Source organism: Euprymna scolopes, chromosome 1 (genome assembly GCF_053919585.1).
Source record: "Euprymna scolopes isolate OS-2025 chromosome 1, ASM5391958v1, whole genome shotgun sequence".
Taxonomy (NCBI): Eukaryota; Metazoa; Mollusca; class Cephalopoda; order Sepiida; family Sepiolidae; genus Euprymna; species Euprymna scolopes.
In genome coordinates, this window is record NC_136482.1 from 81423991 (window position 1) to 81447630 (window position 23640).

At 37.3% G+C, this 23640-nt stretch overlaps 1 protein-coding gene across 1 annotated transcript in view; it reads right to left on the minus strand.

The window, feature by feature from the left end:
- Positions 1-19008: 19008 nt before the first annotated feature.
- Positions 19009-23640, minus strand: part of LOC145243008 (uncharacterized) — a 47880-nt gene continuing 43248 nt past the window's right edge. The window contains exon 2 of the mRNA XM_080106143.1: positions 19009-20107. Coding sequence (XP_079962269.1) covers positions 19844-20107 — 264 coding nt within the window. The 3' untranslated portion in view covers positions 19009-19843. The remainder of the gene's footprint in view (positions 20108-23640) is intronic.

Genomic DNA, 23640 nt, shown 5'->3' on the forward strand with positions numbered 1-23640 from the left:
GTTATTTTTACTGAGTTGGTTGACTACTTCTCTATTTAATACAGATTAAATTACTCATGATGCACAGGAGACTGATTGGTCTGTATTGAGAGGAAGATGACTGATTAACTGTATTTTTAAATATGGGACATATTGATGAGGTTTTCCAGGATGTTGAGAAGCAATTCTCCTTAAAACAACGCTTAAACAGCTTTGTAAGTATGGGAACTAGTTCTGGTTGAGGTTTTTGGAGCACGATAATAGGAATTCTGTTAGGGCCAGTTGCTTGAAGTTTTTGGCAACATCATGCAAATATATTTGTATGTCGCATAGTGTGTTTTCAGACACAGGAGGAAATAAATGTGGGCGGCCCTGATTATTTTAACTAAGACAACCGAGTTGTCAGAAGATCCTAGTGGAGACAGAATGGAAGATGAACATAGCTCGGGGAAAATTGTGCGAAAAAGGTCTTGTATACTGACCATGAGTATCGGGTATATAGATGGGTTCGTGAATAATCTAAGTTAATAAACAATGGAATTCGTACCATTGTTAAGATTTGATCATCGGCGACGCTCGGAATAGTCTGGTGGCTGACATCATGTTTCAGGCAAAGCCGAGTGGATGCTTAGATACATCCGGTTCAAAATTTGCACAAGTACCCCTTTTTGTGCTACAAATGATGGGGATGGGACCTTTTTCATGAAGCCCTGATGACTGACCCTGATTGGCCTCTATCATGACTGGATTGCCATTTCTAGAGATAGGAAGTTTTACACCATTGTTTATTTCTTCCCAGCTGGTGTCTAAACGAGTTTAAAGGCCCTTTTTATCCTGCCTGCCAGTATGTCTTTTTTATTTTTATGCATATTTTATATGAATTTCTCATTGTCTACGGCTTTTTATTTTTATCACATTTTTGATTAAAAGCAACTCAGGAGATTACTGAATAACAGTACACTATTTTGTTTTTTAATATTTGGTCAGGGTTTGTTTCAAATGGAAAGTATTCTCATGTAACTGTCTCCAACAAATCTCTGTACAAAGAGACAGAAGACACTCAAAAGTGATGTCTACTCAGCATTCAACTTCTCTCCGTTTAGCGACTAAAATGCTACTTAAAACTGAATTGAGACAGAGATCCCAACAGATAATGATACAATAACACATAACCACATCCCATTTATCACCATTTACCAAGGCTGAACGCCACTGGAAGATAAGGGTTAATGAGATGGTTGTTGGTTGGAAGGTGAAGAGGATGCTTAATACAATGAATAGAGTTTGATTATCTGTGGAGACAGTATATGGAAAGCAACTGGATTTGAAGATGACTGTGTTATAATCTGCAATGAAGCAGTCCTGCAACAATGTGTTTAACAGACAGAAAGTTTTGTTTGCAGAAATCTTACCTGACGTTAGGAACACGGAGATGAAAAAAACTATTTTTGGTTGTGGTGGCAAAGCGACTTTGCTATGAATGTTTCACAAATGAAAACCAGATATTGGACCTCAATCAACCACGTTCCATGAAGGTAATGGTAGAGTAGAGAGAGGTTTGCAATCTCTCTTCTGTGAGAAACGGCTTTAAGAAATTGAAGAGTTCACCCTCCGCTATATTTCATCATAATATGAACAAGTAATATGAAGACCGTTCAAAATGTAATCTCTCCTATTTTTTGAGCTCAAAAAGTTGCAGAGCTACGAAGACAGAGGTGATACCAATAAAGCTATCAACTGTTTGTGCTCCATAATTTATTTTTTTACGTAGTCACCATCATTCTTAATACACTTTTGCCAGCGATGAATGGTTACTGTGCCCGGGTGTCCGGAGCATGCTTTGTCATAGTAGGGTTGTTCCAAGAGTAAAACCTCCTATTTAACTAATAAAGTTGGAGAGCTGGGAAGACAGAAGTGGTACCATTGAAATAGGCGGCCTTTTCATCTCCAAAATTTATTTTTCTACATAGTCACCACCATTCTCAATGCACTTTTGTCAGAAATCCAATGACACATCTCTGCTTCTGATGCACGTCCATGACAGGGGTTGCTTTCTCAGAGTCTCACACCATCATAATCTGCAACAGAGAGACGAATGCATGTTCAGTTATAACAATGAAATTTGCAAATCCTCTGATCCATTCAGGCGGAATAAAATTAGAAGTCATTACTTTTGGAACATTTCTCGTAATAATATAGTAGATATTTCTGTTTTAATAAGAGAAATTTACAGTTCTCTGAAAGTCAACTACCAACGAAATCGTATGCACGGCAATTGATAAGGCTGAACCCTTTACTCTGCGACTCCACACATCACTCCCTCCAAAATTTCTTACTGTGAACTGAAGCCACATTCGCAGATCTGATCATTAGACATTCCTATGCCTGGTATATCATAAAACAGCTTGATATCTCCAAAACATATTGATCTGGTCTGCTGTTTCTTCCCTCGAACTACTAAACTTTGGAACTCCCTCTCGAGTCCCTGCTTCTCCGACTGTACTGACATGCAGCAGTTCAAGAGTAATGTGAACAGACATCTTGCTTCCCAACTCCCTACAGAATTTGCCCCAAATAGTAACCCCTTACATTCGAGTGGCACCGTGCCTTGTATGGGGTGAAAAAGCAATTAAAAGAGAAAACTGATCTATGTCAACTCCAAACTCTACAATGCCGTGCCGAATCTTACCTTCCAGATGGCTGAAAAATTGTCACTGTGGTACTAGTTTTCAAGAACCCTGTAAAATTATTGTCCCACCACTATCCACCGGCTCTTTGCTAAAATCTTTGATAACAATAGCAATACCTAGTAATAGTCTGCCATTTTGTTGATGCTAAACTTCTTTCTGATCAACGATATAAATTTGGGCAAATCCATTCTATTGCAGATATTCTAACGGTAATTTCTTAATCAATATGCCATATACTGAACAAGGCAGGTTAAGTTAGGGCGGTAGCACTTTGACAATGTCTAGCATGATGCTTTATCATGAAAATTAATTCTTACAGTATTACTTACAATGCATGGAACATTGTTGTCACATCTAGGCTAGTGCCTCCCCTTCTTCATTATAAACACCGGATCGGCGTCGGCTCATTTACAGAAACAGCAGTCATCTAGTTGACAAATCGTAAGTAGTCGGCTCGATATGTTGTGATGTCTCTCAGTAGTAGTGGTGGTCGTTGTAATAGAGATATAGTCATCCACGATCATATAGTTTCGTTGCCTCACAACTCTTCCGTGTGGCTAGACAGGTAAATGCTTTAAATCAGCATTGAAACTCGACTGTTATTTGACAGTACGCATTTTTAACTAGTGGCACACACGCACACACACACACAGGTGCGCTCGTGCGCAAATAAACAAACGTTTATTCATTTCAATTCCCCGCGCATTTTGCACAAAAATAAGTTCTTCTAGCAGCGGCATGATTTCAAATACGCCCACAAACTTTTTCTCACAACAACAAAAGTAAAATGAACATATTTCTGGCGGACATAGTTGACACCAGTATCACGTGACACAAGCGACCAACGAGAAAATTTAGAAGATTGTCTTTTTAACGCTTTTCCAAATACCAAAATATCAGCAATAGCAATCTTGTTTTGGAGCCGGTCCAAAATATATAAAAACGCATCAAACATTCTTTCTTCCCTTCTTTTTCCCTTCTTCTCACTTCGACGTCACACAAGAACATGCCTCTCGTTTTCATAACATCGTCGCTGTCAAAGCCATCAAAACCATGATTACACACGCCACGCGCGCACTCAAAAATCACACTTATGCACACACGCACTCATTCCGCACATTTTCTAATTAATAACAACAAATTACTTGCCTAATGAATTACTTTCTTCATGGGATTTTTAAATAAGGCGAACTTCGCCAGTTAAAGCACCAACCTTAAAATAAGGAGATTATTTTCCGACATGACTTTTACCTTCTAATCTTATTAATTCCACAAAGGACTTTCACCTAACATTCTAATCATAATTACTTCGCAAGAAATTTCACCGATCGAACCTTTGCTTATTCATCTTGTTGTTTTTGTTAAAAAATAAATGCGGGCATTTTAAACCAGAAGGAGGTGTCATTTTGTTTTATTCCTTTTTTTATTATTATTATTATTATTTTGTTTTGGGGCAAAGAGATTTAATTTCACTTAAACTTCTTTTCCCCTACAAAAATGAAATAACAAACGAAATATTTGACTTACAAATTAGAATTACTGAGTGCTATGCAACATAGTATTTCGCCAAATTTATTTGACCCCCACTCTCTCTCTCTCTCTCTCTCTCTCTCTCTCTCTCTCTCTCTCTCTCTCTCTCTCTCTTTCTCTCTCTCTCTCTCTCTCTCACTCACTCACTCACTCTCCACATGAATTCTGCAGATATGGGGAAAAAGACTTTTCGATGTACTAAACTGGTAACACAATTTTCGTTTCGCCCTCATCCACGTATTTTCAATCAACTGAATATTCACAATGGAATAATTTGGGTCATTCATTTACTATAATATCTTACATGCAAACTCCAGAAATGGCCACATATGCGCGCCACCCATCACTAATAATTTGGGATCCTGAAAGAATACACTGGCGTATTATCGTCCACAGCATTTCTGCTTTTTCTGTTCACCATCTCCATGACAAAACACCAAACAGTTTCTCGTTCTATGGCCCCAAACACCCAGTAGCTGTATTTGTATCCTTCTCGGTTGTAGTTCTTATGAAAAAAAAATTGCACCATATAATCATTACTCTGTAGCGAGCTGCTACTACTACGAGACTAGGCTGTATTCTCACCTTAGTTCTCTCTTTCTCCCTACTCTTTTCTCTTTTCCTTCCTTTCTCCTTATACGTCATCAGAGGTTCCAGCCAATGAAAACCGAGAACGGTTTACGTGGGACATTCGAGTGAAGGAAACGTCCTTACTTCCACGGCGACTAGAGACAGAACACACGCCTCACTCTTCAGCTCCCGTTAGGTAGCCAAGAGGAGCATTGAACATTAATACAGACTTTACAAAATGCACTGTCTTTCTTTGTAACCCGAGTTTCGGGAAAACACACATATATATTGGATATATAAAACCTCATGAATTCATAACAAAGTCGCGTTACACGTCCTCATTTTTATAAGAAGACAATGTCTTCTTTTACCAGTATTTCTGTCTATTTCAGCGCTCCAGTTCTCCCTGTTATCGGAGGCGCCCCGAAATGGGAGCCTACCGAAATGGTGACCTCTAATTAGTACCCATGTTAATGTATGGTAATAATACCATAACTCCACATATAAAATATTAAAACAATTGTCCGTAAGGGAAGTTTGTTTCGCTAGAGAAAAAAAAAAAAAAAAAGGAGTTCGCTCATATTGAATGACAAAATGTATCTTTTGAATATTTTCGTCTCCAACATTCAATTGACAGCGAATCACGGTTAAATGTGCATGATAAATTACAGGTTTCATAGAATTAACCGACGTTTGCTCTAAAATAGGGGCCCTCATCAATAAATTCGCTGATCCTGTGTAATATTACAGTCAGCACATCAGCTGATGATCTTGAAAGATGAAATTCTTATTGTTTGTCACAGAGTAGCTTCTTTTTGCTAAGGTGGCTGACAATTTGTACATTCATTACAGATTCAAACAATTTATTCACAACGCATAGAAGACTGATTGGTCTGTACTTGGATGCAGAAGACTGATTCCCCTAGTTTTAAATATTGGAAAACCTGATGGCGTTTTTCAAGGTAATAGAAAGATGTTCTCCTTTAATCAACGATTGAGCAGTTTTGTAAGAAGAGGAGTTAGTTCCGGTTGGTATGATTGGAGTGATGTCAGGACTAGTTGCCTTATTGGCATCAAGGTTCTTAATAAGATAGCGTAAGTTAATATTTACCAAAAAATTTTATAAACATTATATATTTTTCTATTTTATGGTAGCTTTCTCCTGAAGCTAGTCAAAGCGTATAAAAGGGACTGCACGTGAAACCCAAATCAGTTTAGTTCAGGATGCAGTAAGCAACTTGCCGGCTGACTCCATTGAGGTTCGATATAAAACCACCATAACTTGCGTGCATCATACATCTAAATTCTCAACATGGAAGTACCATATAAAGGAGAATTAATATTTTACTTTTTTGCTTCTTTTTGTCTTGCATATTAACGTTCGAATCTCACTGGATGAACAACGCAAAAAAAATTATGTTATGTCACATCAGACATGTATGGAGTAAAATTATCACATTACTGGAACTCACTAATATAAAAAATTGTTATGTAGTTGGAGGATTCGACATTCCTATCCCGTCGTGGTTAACCTTACGAAGGCCAGAGGAATGATTGGTCGAAACCTCGTGAAAAACAACAACTAGAAGATGAGTTTAATAATCCAAATAATTAAATAAAAAATTATACAATTTACTCATCTCCAAAATAATTCCAAACTATTTCAATGAAATAAAATTTGTTATATTAGTTCCAGTAATGTGATAATTTTACTCCATATCAGACCTTGCTAAGTGGTGACTCCCTTGTAAAAAAAAAAAAAAAAAAAAAAAAAAAAAAAAAAAAAAAAACAGCTATGAAGATGATGATAACAGTCCACAAAAAATGTTTACACACAACCTTAATTATCCGAACATTTATAGAATTAAAATAAAACGAAGAAAATTCTACTAACACAAAGTAAAAGAGTCTCTACGGTTACAAGTGAGAAATTTCTGAAGATAGAAGTTTCAATCCTACCCAAAGTGGGCCAGAGGAGTAGTTGGTCAAAACGTGGCGAGGTAACAATAACTACGGAACTACGGAAGGCAGTAATTACTGGAGATAAGTTATAAGACTTAAAATTCCTATTCTGTCACGGTTAACCACCAAACATGGTGAAAAAACTATTAAGATGATAATAACAGTCTGAAAAAAAAATGAATATACAAAACCATAATTATCTGAACACTTATTGATTTAATTAATATTAAGAAGCTGTGTTCTAGAATACAGGTAGATGTACAATTTGTAATAGTATTCGTAACTCGCCGATTTAAATAATAAGGGAAATAACTCAGTATTTCCACTTCAAATTATCTCCCCTTGACTTTCTTTTTATTTATTTTAAAGATAATTTGGCCGATGATTAAAGTGTAATATCGTGTCTGTTCTCGTGTACACGAGAATAAATCTTCCGAGACTTTGACAATGTTTATTTTTGTCAATCCAAAGTGCTCCTTTTCGAGTTCTTTTTCCACATAAAAAATCGACCTTATGTTTAATTTTGCCCCGTGGGAAGCAAGTACATTTGTCATCTTAGGATATCGAAAATGGGTAAATTATTAAAAGAAAGAAAAAAAAAAAACTGACAGCCAGTGTAGGCATTCAACCTTCAAAGAAAAGTAAGTTTTGTTCTAATCAAATTTGATGAGACCTGTATACTCAGATAACATAATACTTCTGCAACGATCGAAGCTTTAAATGTTGATGCTGCTGACCGTTCGGACGGGTACATTTGGAAAGTAAGTGACCTGGAAGGGCACGCCTTCATATTGACGTGAGAAATCTGTAAGGGTTTTCAGGAGCATTTATTGAAGTGTTTCACCCAACTACCCAGATTCAAAGTTGAGAAGTTTGGCAACTATTTCGCCGACTCACCCTGTCTCACGGAAGCTCGAACACCTAGCTGTGATGGTCTGGTCATTACTGTGTTAAAGCAGGTTGGCTACATAATAAAGCATGGCACATGCGGTCCTGAGTTCCTTGGAACCCATCCTGCAGAATAGTATAGTCCTTAAAAAGACTCTTGTCTGGTGGTACAAATGAGATTCCATTCTTGCTTTGTTTTTTGGTACTAGAGGACCTCTGAGTTTACCCAATCCATGCATCCTTTTTTTTTTGCCTCTGGTCTTTCTCCACTCGGAGGTCACCTTCCACCCCACTTCCCCTCCCTAAGTTTTAAGCAAGTACATTTGTCATCTTAGGATATCGAAAATGGGTAAATTATTAAAAGAAAGAAAAAAAAAAAACTGACAGCCAGTGTAGGCATTCAACCTTCAAAGAAAAGTAAGTTTTGTTCTAATCAAATTTGATGAGACCTGTATACTCAGATAACATAATACTTCTGCAACGATCGGTCTGACAGAGAGTAGGCCGCTATTTAAAATAATAATGAAGTATGGGGTTGTTCAAGGCGAGGAGCAAAAGCACACAGGAGTCCTCATTTATTCTGATGAAAGTAGAAAGCGAACTTTTTACAGACCCATAACTCTCGCTTCTTCACTTATTTTATTCTTGAGTCCACGTTCCATGACTGATGTTACAAAGGGGGGTAGAACTAGTGTTTCCTAGGCTGGAATATCTATGTAACACTTATTGTTGCCATTTTGGCTAAGAACAAAAGCAAAGAAGCGTGCAGCCGATAGGCTACCCCGGGTGATAGCTTGGGGGGGGGGCTAGAAATAGCACTAGCTAAGGACGACTTTAACCGCTTGGCTAGCGAGCAGTATGAAGGTCAGGTAGTTAGGGCAAGGTTAATGAAAATTTCAAACGAAGCTTTAAATGTTGATGCTGCTGACCGTTCGGACGGGTACATTTGGAAAGTAAGTGACCTGGAAGGGCACGCCTTCATATTGACGTGAGAAATCTGTAAGGGTTTTCAGGAGCATTTATTGAAGTGTTTCACCCAACTACCCAGATTCAAAGTTGAGAAGTTTGGCAACTATTTCGCCGACTCACCCTGTCTCACGGCAGCTCGAACACCTAGCTGTGATGGTCTGGTCATTACTGTGTTAAAGCAGGTTGGCTACAAGGACTTGATGGTCTTCCCTACGAATTCTACTTAAGGCTGTTGCCCATGTTAGTCCCTATTCTGAAGGATTTATTTAACCATTCCTGGGAAGGTGACCAAGGGAGTGATCACATTGCTGAGGAAAGGTCAACGGCATGGTGGGGAGGAAAATCTTGATGATTTCAGGCCTTTGACTCTGCTAAACATAGAGTTGAAGATTTTGGCAAAGATTCTTGAGAATCACTTGTAGGTTATCATCACTGACTTGATTGAACTAGACCAGAGCTATGCTGTGAAGGGGAGATCGATTCAAGATAATCTGCATTTGATCTGCATGATCATAGAGTTAGTAGAAGATGATACCAAAGCCATGCTGATCAATTTAGATCAGTCCAAAGTTTTTGATAGGGTCGACTATCGTTTCCTGGAATGTGTTTTTGAGGCCGCCAGTTTTAATCTGCTCTTCCACAAGGGGGTCTCTATTCTGTACAATAGGCCAATGGTAGCGGTGCAGATCAACAGTAGGCTTTCAGAGTTTTTCGCCGTCTCTTAGTCGATGCATCACTGTTGCCTCTGTTGTACATCCTGGCATTGGAACCTTTCCTTTGCAAATTAAGGGACAAGGCAGCTACACCAGTACTGCACAGAATAGCTCTCCCTGACGGTATGTGAGCCAGGGTTTCCGTGTTTGGTGATGACATTACCGTGTGTGTATCGAGCCGCACAGACATTGAAGCAATGACCAAGGTACTTGTTCAGTTTGAAGAAGTAACAGGGCCCGTCTTTAACCACAGCAAGTCTCTTAATCTGTGTTTAGGCGCCTGGAGTGATGAAACTATGCTTTTGACTAGTTTTTATCCAGCTGCAGACCTGGTACAAACCAGCTGGACCCGGTCTGCTTTCTTGGAGTCTGGTTTGTACCAGGTCTGCAGCTGGATAAAAACTAGTCAAAAGTACAGACAAAGGTCGAATAGTCGGTGGATACTTGGATTCAAATGTCCTTGAAGGGTTGAGTGGAGGCGTGCGCTACTTATGTCTTCCTGCTCATCCTTTACCAGTTGTCTGTACTGCCCCTTCCTGTGAAACACCTCCAAGATTTCACAAACCTCCTTGCTTCACTTTTGTGAGAGAAGAGGAAGCATTATGTTTGCAGGGAGATCTGTACTCAAAGTCTGAGCGGGGGAGGCCTGGTACTGCCTGATCTCAAATGCCACAGACATGCCGAGAGGTTAACTTTCCTAGGTCATTCACTAGAGAAGGATGTTCCATGGGTCCCCGCGGTGGGAAGCTCTTTTCCCAATCTCAAACTCGATCCCTTGGCTGAAGGCCGTCATAGGATGAAGGGTGGAATCAAAGTTCTTTGCTGAATGCCAAGCTGCACTTAAAGCTGTGCTGGGGACTAGTGTCCTCTCGCAGCCTAGGAAGAAATTTTATTGGACATTAGTGGTACCACTTTGGATCCCCAGAGGGAGCATCTGGGATGGTTGGAGGAAGAGATCCAATCACAGTGGAATTGAGCGCTGGGACAGGACTTTTGGAATTTTCCCAAACCTGGGACTGGTCCAGAACACACTGCCCCTCTTTGCCAAACTTCACAAAGAAGAATCGCTCCCTGGTGTCTGCGCTGCAATGATCATGAAATTGAAATAGCCGAGCGTGGCTTTTTCTATTTAAGCCGACTTTGGGGATTCATGGAGTATGTCAAAGAGGTGACAGCTTACCTCAATGCCAAGTGCCTGCTTTTCCTTGACACAACATATGTCATTGACTCATTGACAAAATAGATCTACTGCTGTCCGGGGAGAAAAGAATGTTTTTCTGGCCATCCTAGTAGTAGCGAGAATGGTGAGTTGGATCAATCGCCTCAAAAATGTCTACGAAAGGACATCTGTTACAGATCAGGATCTGATTGTTTATTTTAAACATTTGCTTAAAGTGAAAATTAGATGCGATTGTAAGAGGTTGCCTCAGGTGGAGTTCAATAAGAGGTGAATGCATAACACTAGTTTATGCATCCGTCAAGGAGCCAGGTTTCAATTCGTGCTCCCTCCATAATAAAGCATGGCACATGCAGTCCTGAGTTCCTTGGAACCCATCCTGCAGAATAGTATAGTCCTTAAAAAGACTCTTGTCTGGTGGTACAAATGAGATTCCATTCTTGCTTTGTTTTTTGGTACTAGAGGACCTCTGAGTTTACCCAACCCATGCATCCTTTTTTTTGCCTCTGGTCTTTCTCCACTCGGAGGTCACCTTCCACCCCACTTCCCCTCCCTAAGTTTTTCTCCCCACATTCTCCAGTAAATCACCCCATCCCAACTAGAGACTGCTTGTTTTTGGTTCCTGAAAAACAGCGGGTGATCTAATCCTTAAATTATGGCCGAGAGAGACCATACTAACACACTTCAATAGGCATTTTATTTGGTTCAATCTGTTCTTTTTGGGGTTTTCTTAGCTTCTTCCTACTCCCCACCACAAACTTTTTACACCACCAAATTTAAAGACTTTTTATCCAATAAACTTTTTTCTCGTTTTGCATTATTTATTGCATGTACATAATTTTTACAAAAACGCTGGCGGAATTTATTAAATAGGTTTAGAGTGAATGTTAATGTGGTAAATGATGCCAGTCAAGAGTAATCTCCAAAGTTTTTAAAATCTTTATGAAAGATCCTGTACCCATTCCCTTCTCCAAATTTCTTATAGGGCTTCATGCCTAAATTCCTTTATTTTATAATTTTGCTTTTATTTGCATCCTGAATTTAGTTGAACTGTATGAGCCCTTCTAGTCTCGCACAAAAACACGCGTTCACATCTCAAGCCATTTTTCTTGTCATACACATGCGCACACACAAACATACGCATGCACGTACACACACGTAGATATATTCACGCATGCACACATGGGCAACGTCACTTCCCTTTTAAAGGAAATCCACACATGCGCAAAAGACCACCGGAAACAACTATAAAAGCAAGAGACATAAACTGTTTCCTTCTTTTCAATTCGGCTTCTGACCTGAGAGGTCGACGGACCAACTGGTCCCTTTCGGGGCTCACGCACCTACGCGCCTCACGTCACCTGCTACTGTATGTGGGGCAAGAGTCAACAAACAGTACGTACACCTTATACGCTTTCTATCTCCATGGCCTGGATTCACTCTCTCTCTCTTTACAACAATACACTTTCCCTCTCACCAGCGAACAGCGAGAGATGCACGCCAAACTGGATTGACTTTCTCACTCTCTCTCTATCTGCAACAATAGACTTTCCTTCTCACCAGTTAACAGCAAGAGACACACGCCAAACTAAACACGTGCTGTACCCTTTTCTTTCATTTGTTTCTTTACAAAATAAATCCCAATTCGTTTAATTCAATTTAACACGTTGTTTGTTTCTTCCTCAAAGCAATTCATTTTTTCTATTTTGTACGACTGGGGATATATATATATAATATACCAGTCCCACCACATATTATACAAACATTAAACGTAATTTTTACTCATGAATAAACTATATAAATAAGAACAAAGTGTGGTATCTGTTCTGATACTACACTTCACTTTTTCTGTCCTCCGTCAGTGAGAGAGAAATACTTCTAGACTGAGACAATTTTTATTTTTGTTTCTATCCAGAGTACCCCTTTTGGGGGGAGCTGAGTTTTTCCCACATTAAAAACCGACATTGTGTCTCAATCTGCCCTCGTGGGGAGGCCAGTAAATAGGAACACTTATCGTTGGCTAGTTTTTGACCTTGAAGTGTTTTGTCTTTTGTTTTATTTAAGCTGCTTACATCATATTTATGCCTTGTCTAGAGTGATTTCCGTAAAAAAAATCCTGATTAATTGCAAATTAAACAAACAAAAAAGTCGTTAAAAAATGTTCCACTAAGAAGCATTCCAAAATAATTTATTGTATTTTTATTTTCACACTAATTTAACAATTAAGGACAAAATATTAGAAAAAGAAAAACTTATCATTCAGGAAAACTTATCATTTTGGGCAAATAGCCCCAAGCCTTGTGGACGCCTAGGAAAAAGGCTAAGATAGTAAATCATTTAAATTGAAAACAACGAAACAAGTCCCATAACTCAAATTTTCCCTAAAATATATGGGAGTTTTCTCCCTTGCATCATTTAAAATTCTGTTACTAAGAAATTATTGAAGATTTACAACTAACTAGTTTAAAATACAAATTATTTTTACATATCTTCTGCCCAAACCATACCATTAAACTTAAAATTACATCCTCATTCAATGGGAGATTAATCCATAAATTATTAATGGCTACAATTTTACCAATTACATACATACATACATACATACATACATACATACACGATGATTGTAACGTCTTGTCAGACGAGTGCCACTCCCTCAGTCACTGAAAGTCCATAACCCTTCTTTTTTTTTTCTTTTAGTCCTGCCAAATTCACACACTCAAGCAGACATGACATTGAAGACGGTCCTTGGCATACATACATACATACATACATACATGCATATATATATATATATATATATATATATATATATATATATATATATATATATATATACATATATACACATACCCATAAACATACACACATCCATACATACATACACAATACATATAACACATACATACAAACATATACATACACACATGCACACACATATACATACGTATGCATACACATATATACAAACATATACAAATACATACACACATATACATACATATTCACATACATATACGTACATATGTATGCACATATACATACACATAAAGTTACCTCCATATATATATGCACCTATACGCATACATATATATGCATAAATACATATACATATGCATATACATACATACACACTAATATATATATATATACGTATATACATACAAACACACATAAACATATACACAAAAAATAAATAAAAATATATACACACATACATATATACATACGTATACAAATAGGTATACATACACATACATACACTAGTACATATATTAAAATACATACATACATACATACATACATACATGCATACATACATGCATACATACATACACATATGCATATATAGAATGATGGCAGATCAATTATTACATTCTTCCAGCATTTCAGGGCTACACGCGTGCCAATTTTTCCATCGCCACGGACAATTTTTTATAGACGAATGCCTGAGGAAGTATCTATACAAAGATGATGTTACAGAGTCTTAGCTTTGTACGACAGCTAAGTCTCTCTCTCGGTTCAAGATGTTGAGATCCAGCAACAAGCATGAGCAAGATAGCCAACTACAAGTCAAACTGCAGACCAGCTTAATGCGGGTACTGGTCTCCCGCTTTATGTTTCGTTTTTTTTTTTTTTAAATCAGAGATTTGCTTCATCCAGAGGGGTTGCCTTAACGAGGTTTTTGGAAGTCCTCTACACCTCCCACACACATAGAAATAAACATATACACGTACACATACAAGCATGCATACAAACAGATGCACGCAAACATACATACGCAAGAACACACACAAACACACATGATAACATGCACATACACACATACATGCATACATACACGAATGTACATACATATGCACACATACGTACACGTACACATACATGTGGAATATACATGAAGGAGCATTTATGATGACGATGATGATGGTTGTTACGAATAGGTGAATTCAACATGAATAAAAGAGTAAAACAATCCGAAATACACAAAACATAGAATAAACAGACGTTCGCTTCGCCGGTAGTAAAGCTTTTATAATGAACATGCGTTTATAACGGCACAAATCCTCAACGTTCATGACGACAATGATGGTGGTTGTTATGAACAGGTGAATTCAACATGAATAAAAGAGTAAAACAATCCGAAATACTCAGCACATACAATAGAGAGACGTTCGCTTCGCCGGTAGTACAGCTTTTAAATTGAACATTTTAAGTGTAACCCTACGAAGACTCCAAGAAGTGTGCATCGGTACATAAGTGCAGTTCTAGGCGGTTCCGATTTCAGAACACCCAATAAAGTTTAGCAACTTGGCTTTGATCGTCAATACGAGAGAGTTTGATGTGTGATTCTGGTATTCTTTTTTCAAAGGTGATCCTCAAAAAAAAAAAAGTAAACAATTCAAAGTCTCCAGGGAAATAGGTGTGATGTCCGCCCCACACTGTATTTCTTTTAGATCCGTGAGCCACAGTCTGTTCTTGGCGTTAGGGTAGGTGCCCTTTCCGCTTGCTGTCTTCTGTAAGAAAATAACTCAAATGGACTATTTTGCTTGATAGTTAAGTTATAAATCCCGTAGACAATAAATAAAAACTCAAGTCGACAGTTCTCCTTTTTACAAGAATTACATTCTCAAAGAAAACTTCTAACTACAATGTATTATGCAGTGAAATTAAATTCTAAATGCATTTTTTCAAGTACGCAAATATTTACAGTTGAATGTAAACAATTAGTTTTAAAAAAAAAGAAAAATCTATCTGCGACGAACGATTTCTCTCTCTCTCTCTCTCTCTATCTATCTATCTATCTATCTATCTTAGTGTTCCAGCCACATGGTGGTCAGTGAAAGTGGGGGTTAACAGGCAGCGTGAGGGATGAGGTGTTAGCAGCTAGGAGCTAGTTCAAACTCTGCCAAAATTTGCTTGTCCCAGTGTTTCTGTGTTAGTTACCGGTATGAATCTGGCGAACCAGGGTATTTGTAGCAGCCGACACCCGCTACATCACAGGCAGAGACTACTTCTCACGACTTCGAGATTTGAAATCCATTTCTCCCTGGCTTGTCCAATCACAAGCCAGCTCTCAATCATGTGACCGAGTATATAAAAGGCAAAATCACGAACCTTTAACTCTCTTTCTTGTTGTTTTGCCCAGAAGCATACATCGCCTGGGGCTGAACGTGAGTACTACAAGCTAGCTATGGCTCTCTTCTAACTACCATTTATTTCCACGTGCTGTACTCACACGAACTTTACCATTCTACAGGACTACCCAAACGAACATTCTTTGTCATGCTAAAGACCATACAACTCACACTCACGCACGACAACACGTCAACACACTGAAGACTTTGCCCTTTCTTTCTTTGTTAATCGGTTCCTTCATTCCGACGACTACTAGCTATAAACACGTGTAAACAGAACTGAACTGTTCCCTTCTTCAACCAGCCGGCATGATATTAATTCTATCTCTACGCAAGAATACTTCAACCTACTAACTCGTCACACTCTTCTACTAACGCTAATAACGAAAATGACAAATAAAGTTTGTTTATTGATTTAGAATGAAACTCCATTACGCTGTCCCATATTCTATATGTTTGTCCCTTACCAATCAGTAATCACTACGTAATAATCCATTCTTCCTCGATTGGTCACTGCCACATTATGTAATCATACAATTTCCTAACGACAAGTTCTCATGCTAAGCCAATTCTGATCCTTGACCTCAGAGGTCATCCCAACTTTTAGCGAACTCTTTTCACTACCATTCTCTCGAATTACATGGTTTGATTAGCAAAAACAATATTAGTATCAAAATATTATTATCAATATCAAATCCGCTTAGCTGAAGTTATTTTTCCTTTATTAATTTTATTTATTGCAGACTATTATCCTCATCTTTTCTTAGAGGTTTCACGACGTTTCTACCACTTATTCCTCTAGCCTTCGTCAGGTGGTAACCATGACAGATAGGAACGCTGAATCTCCTGACTGCATTCACTGCAATTACTGTCTTCAGTAGTTGTTGTCATCTCACCACATTTTGGCTAAGTAAGCCTCTGTCCGGCTTTGGGTAGTATTTAAACCGCTATCTTCAGACAATTCTCACCTGGAAACGTTGAGATTCAACGTCTCTATCAACTGTGCTACGGGCCTCGAAGGGCGATCAAGGTTGAATTTTTTGGTCTTATAAATTCATGTTTATTTATTATCGGATCTTCCATGGTCGGGTCCGTACCGAATGGTATATATTATTTAATTGGAATTCATTGAGATGAGTATTATTTATTAATTTTATTTATTGCGGACTATTATCCTCATCTTTTCTTAGTTGTTTCACAACGTTTCCTTGTTTTGGTTTGAGTCATTAACCAAACAAATGGAGTCAGCAAGGCAATCGAAAATTGCCCGGGATTCTTCACATAATAAAAGCTCTACCTCAGCTCTATTATAACTGTTATTATTGTAAAATCCGACCCTCGTAGGTAGTTGGGTCACAGAACCAATGAGCATGAATGAAAAAAAATATTTTCTCTTGAATGAATTGATAAAATTATGAATGAAAAAAATATTTTCTCTTGAATGAATTGATAAAATTATGAATGAAAAAAATATTTTCTCTTGAATGAATTGATAAAATTATGAATGAAAAAAATATTTTCTCTTGGATGAATTGATAAACTTTTGAATGAAAAAATATTTTCTCTTGAATGAATTGATAAAATTATGAATGAAAAAAATATTTTCTCTTGAATGAATTGATAAAATTATGAATGAAAAAAATATTTTCTCTTGAATGAATTGATAAAATTATGAATGAAAAAAATATTTTCTCTTGGATGAATTGATAAACTTTTGAATGAAAAAATATTTTCTCTTGAATGAATTGATAAAATTATGAATGAAAAAAATATTTTCTCTTGAATGAATTGATAAAATTATGAATGAAAAAAATATTTTCTCTTGAATGAATTGATAAAATTATGAATGAAAAAAATATTTTCTCTTGGATGAATTGATAAACTTTTGAATGAAAAAATATTTTCTCTTGAATAAATTGATAAAATTATGAATGAAAAAAATATTTTCTCTTGAATAAATTGATAAAATTATGAATTTAGTGCAGCTCGAGCTGGAAATACGCATCTCCCCAAGTGAGGTTGTTATGTTTTGCGAGCCATAGATTTTGCTTGATTAAGTTTTATGAGTCGTGGATTCAATTTAACTAGATAAGACATAAGCGAGTCATGGATACCCTTCTTTATTAAAGAAAAGGAGAAATAACAAGAAAAGATAAAAAATGAAAAAAAAAAAGAGAATATGATAAAAAAAAAACAGGAAAATATAAGAAAGACAAAAGAGAGCACCATGTATGGCATGAGGTCATCGTATGTAAATTAATGTTCCTCGTATGGATTTGACCCCAACGGAAAGATCGACATGATTTCTCTCCTCCTAAATATGTTATGTGGTTTTCTTGTTCTTTTGTTTAACTTGTTTTAATGCTCGAATTATAATGACTTTGGAATGGGCACGTTTATGTGTGTTTGAACAATTTTAACTTTGCTTTCATCTTCATGTGTTGACTCGATGAGTAATCCTTCTGACCGAGGAAATTATTGGACTGTCGATTTCTAATGCCTTGAGAACTTTAACCATGTCGTGCTACAATTGAGAATTTTACGAGATTTTCATTTTGCCTTTGCTTTTCTTTTATATTCTGTCGATTTTTGTTCATTTTATAAAAATAAAAAAAGGACCAAAAAAATACAAAACTTAATTTTCTGGATTTGTGTTCTCCTTTCCATTTCTGCCTTTGTTGAACATTTATGCTTTCTTACTAACCTGCCCAAATAACCTGTCCAAATAACCTGCCCAAATAACCTGTCCATCTCATGCCCTTCTTTATCTAAGGGACAGAAAAGTGTAACCCAGTGACTCCAGAGGGATACAAGTATACTAGCCCATAGCCAGGCTATATATTTAAGTAAAAATAATTCTATTTTAACTACTGCCGAATATATTTTATGTTTACTATTTTTTACAAATTATCAAAAACAAAAACAAAAAAGTTCACTTAATTTCATTAAAATATGTCATTTTTCATATTAGTATGTTATACTTTTTTTTGTTGTTTTGTTTTAAAACGCGTATTTATTTCTTACAAATTCTTTAGGGTTGCGTGAGATTCGAAATCGGGTATTGATCTACTAAAATCTACTGCCTTTGTAATGTGCACTTTGCCTAATCCTTTCTTTTTTTTCTTTTCTTTTTTTTTTGTTAACCAATCACATTTCTATTTATTTTTATAATAGTATGTAGATAGATGATTAAATCGTATTTCTTCGATACAATAACGCAAGTTTAGTATTAATATTTGACAGTAATCACTATGGTTTAAAGCTGCATATTATAAAATTTGAAGATGTTTGAAGACCATATTGTCAGAAACGTTGCGTAGAAGACAAACAGCTCAAATGAAGTAAAACAGAAAAACTCAAAGACTGTAGCAAAAAACATTACAAGTGTACAATAACGTTTATGCGATTTTTATTTTTTTCATGGTTGACATTTTTAAATACCATTATGCCCGCACCCCCAAAAACATAAAATAAAATTGAGAGAAAATGTCATCCTTATGAGCATTTTTTGTGCAAATCAGATATTTATAATGCATAACATAACCGTGTACCTTTCTCCAGCTCTCCTGAGCGCTACCTCAGTCTAATAATTCTAAACCAACAGTGACAATAGGCCATGGAATATAAAACATGTCATTAAAACAAGTGTTCGTAAATGCGTTAGGCTGAAAAACTGAAAACAAAAAAGGAAAAGGAAATAATGAATTATGTTCGTCGGTTTATTTTGCGGCATATCAACATTTTTGTCGGTTATTTGATATTGAAACATGATAACTATTGTAAAGGGTTCATTATATACGATTAGTTGAACGCAAGTTGATATTGTACCCATAGTTAGAGCTGGATTGCAAGGTTATACCATTCTCAACCGTATTGGTACATAATTGAATGCAATAGATGTAAAACGATTCGAACTTGACTATTTTACTATCTGCAATTATATCTATTAGGCCAATGATGTACTTTACTGAGTGTCGGGAAGAAGCTGAGCGGAGGAAGAAACGAAGAGAAAAACAATGCTAAAAAATAAACTATTAAAAACAAGAATAAAACTATAGGAGTACGTATATACCATCACCGCTGTTTTTTTTTTTTTAATTGTTAGATTAGATTATTGTTCAGGAGATCTGGAGATCTGTACATGGTGATGGATTATTGTGGTCTTTTGTAACAAAAAAAGTCTGATTTTCATAAACAAATGTTTGTGGGTATTGTACAAGGTGGTTTTTATATGTTTGACATCGACCTTCGCTTCATGTAGTCGTCGAAGAGGTACTTGCGGGAACAGTTCGATGGTCCATAATCAATGACAGAAGCACCGGTCACTTTGCAGTCGTAACAACAATGGGCCAGGTTGTAGACATTCCGCCCGAAGGTTTCGTAGCAGGCTAGGCACCCCAGCAGACAGAACCGTTTAGCGACCAGAGGATTGCATGAATATTCGTATTTGCCATCGACAACCGCGTCGAACAGCAGTAGAAGTAAAATAGTCTGAAAAATTGAAAATATTACAGAAAAAGTTAATAGATAAAAGTAATAATGAGCGTAAGAAAAAAACAATCAAAATTTCCGATGATGACTCTATTGTTGTGAAGCAATTCAATTCATATAAAACTTGTGGTAAAAACAGAAAAATAATTTTGCACATTTCTTTTTAATTAACGAGTAAAAACTAAAATTAATCAAAATTCTGGACTATATAGATTTCAAGCATGTGCCAGTTGGCACAGTTTAATATTCAAATTTAAAATCGTTAAATACAATTTAGGCGCGCAGTGCAATTGATTGTTTCGGCGCGTTAAAAAAATGAAAAATGACACCCACGCAAATTCCGGCGTGACCTTTATATACCAAAGGCGCGTACGTAGTTGAAAGCACCCCATGTGATGTCTTCCGTCCAATGGAATTCCTCCTAGGACATATTTTAAAACTGATTTTCTAGAGCTCGTTTGGAGCCGATCAAATCGAATATAAACATGCACAAACACAAAATCTATCTCTTTAGTCTCTTAGCCTTTCGAGCATTCTTTCGTCTCCTTAAACTCTTCCGACTCATTCAACGTTTTCTCATTAGAACTTGCCACGCGTGCAAACATCAATTTTTTCATTTCCACTGCTCCGCGCATTAATACTCTCTTTTAACAGACGAACATTAATATTGTCTCTATTACAAATTTGAACATTCAAAGAACACAAAAAAAGAGACTCTCCATCTTTCATATGAACTCAAAAAAAAGAACTCTGAAATATTGAGAACTATGTTTTGCTTGTTATTGTTTGTTATTTCTATTCCGGAAATAAACCTCCGTTTGTGTTGCACATAAGATTTCTTATTTTCATTTTTATTATTTATGGAGGAAGTCAGTTCCCCAAAAAAGGCCAGGCGACCCCCACAAGTTGGTGACCCGACGCAGAAATCATATGCACAACGGAATCTTATAAGCTATTAAACAACCATGACTCAGCGGCAAAAGCGACAATTTTTTTTCGACCACAGTTTCAAGCTCCGCGTCATCGGAAAAAGTCAGTTGACAGTTTAAAGGCTTTGAAATCACTTTCGAGCGAAGAAAACAAACATGGAACCTTCCTGTGTTGAAAAACCTCTGGCAACGTTAACGGTAAATATACCAGCATTTAATCCTACCAACATAAAGACCTGGTTTATCCAAATCCAGGCCCTTTTCGACGCAAAGCGGATAACGTCTCAACGAACCAAATACTGTTACTTGGTGGAAAAACTCCCGGCAGACATCGTCGAAGAGGTGGCGGATTTATTGGAGAATGTGCCTGAAGACAACCCATATGACGAACTTAAGAAGGCCATCTTACGACGGACAGGCTTTTCAAACGAAACAAGGTTACGCAATCTTTTCACCCAAGTAGAATTGGGAGATCGCACTCCGTCACAACTTTTGCGATAGATGTGTACATTTCTAGGGGACAACAAAATGTCCGAAAATATAATGAGAAGTCTGTGGCTGGATAAACTTCCAGACACAACAGTACAAATTCTAGCACCCACAACGGAAGAGACAAATATTGAAAAACTCGCCGATATGGCAGATCGAATCCATGAAAATCTGAGGCACCGCAAAGTAAACTCAGCACAAACACAGCAGAAACAGACGTGCGACGACGATATATCGGGACTAAGAATGACGGTCGAAAATCTCACTCGACAAGTGCAGGAATTAATGCAAATAAACCATCGTTACTCATTTAATAAACGATCGGACTACCGAAAACGAAGTCTTAGTAGAGGTCGAAGCAACACACGGGAACGAACGAACGAAATCTGTTTTTACCACAAAAAATTCGGCACACAAGCTCGGCGTTGCACTTATCCTTGTTCTTTTAAAAACAAGAATCAGGGAAACGAATATTCCGGCCAGTAGAGACGACGACTGTCGCTGGATTTTCCACTAAAGGTCGTCTATTTTTTATTCGTGATAATAATCATGGATATAACTTCTTAATAGACACTGGAGCTGAAATCAGCGTGATACCACCTCTACGTAAACAAAAAGCTATTCCACAGCCTTACCACCTCCAAGAAACTAATGGCACACAAATACCGACATACGGTGAAAAATATTTAGACGTCAATCTCGGCCTGCGCCGCACATTTCCGTGGATTTTTACCATAGCCAACGTGACGACACTAATATTAGGAGCAGATTTCCTAGCACAGTTTAATCTATCGGTAGACATGACTAGTCGCACACTGACTGATAACCAAACAAAAATCGTAATTAAAGGTATCACCACAAGATATCAGTCTACTGGGATTAGTTCTGCCTTACCTGAAGAGACGTACATTCGTCGGCTGTTTCAAAAATACCCACAACTTACTCAGCCATTCAAAGTCACGGATAATATTAAACATAATGCAAAGCATTATATTAAAACGAATAGACAACCAGTCTACGCCACCCCCAGACGTCTGAAGTCGGATAAGTACAAGATCGCAAAAGACGAATTTCAACGCATGTTGCAACAAGGAATTATCCGACCTTCCAAAAGTGCGTGGTCATCTCCTCTACACATGGTACAGAAAGCAGACGCGACAACATGGCGTCCATGCGGCGATTTCAGGAGATTAAATGCACAAACTGTACCGGATAGATACCCTATCCCACACATTCACGATTTTGCAATCGAACTGCAAAATGCCACGGTATTTTCCAAACTGGATTTAGTAAAAGCGTATTACCAAATACCGGTGGCGGATGAAGATATCCACAAAACAGCACTGACCACACCATTTGGACTTTACGAATTCGTCAGAATGCCATTCGGACTTAGGAACGCTTGTCAAACCTTCCAAAGGTTAATAGACGAGGTTTTTAGGGACCTTCCATTCGTATTCGCTTACGTGGACGATGTCCTAATTGCTAGTAGAAACCTCGACGAACATAAACAACACTTGGAACAAGTTTTTCAAAAACTGTCCCATTACGGTTTAAAAATAAACTTGGACAAATGTATTTTCAGTCAGCAAGAAGTAAACTTCCTTGGACATTCAATTGATAAGGATGGTATATCACCATTACCAGAAAAAGTAAGCGCCATTACGGATTTTCCACAACCTACGTCTGTTAGAAAAGTTCGTCGCTTCATAGGTATAATTAATTACTACAGACGATTTTTACCCAACTGTTCCACAATCCTTGCACCGTTAACGTCATTGAAGAACAAAACGAAAAACCAACAATTAAAACTGGACGGATCAGCTTTAAAAGCTTTCCATCAAGCTAAAACTGCCTTAGTCAATTTCACAAAATTGAATTATATTAAGGACAGCGAAGAAAAGAGGACTTACAAAGCACACCAGCAGAGCTAGATTTTGGATCCGTAGTCACACTACCTGGACAGTATTTTAATGCATACACAGATATTTCACCCACGGCTACATTTGTGACGGAATTAAAGAACAAAATGTCTTCTCTCAAATTTACCCCCACCAGGAGGGCTGACAAACAAACATATATACCGAACGACCTTCACACATGCAAATTTGTGTT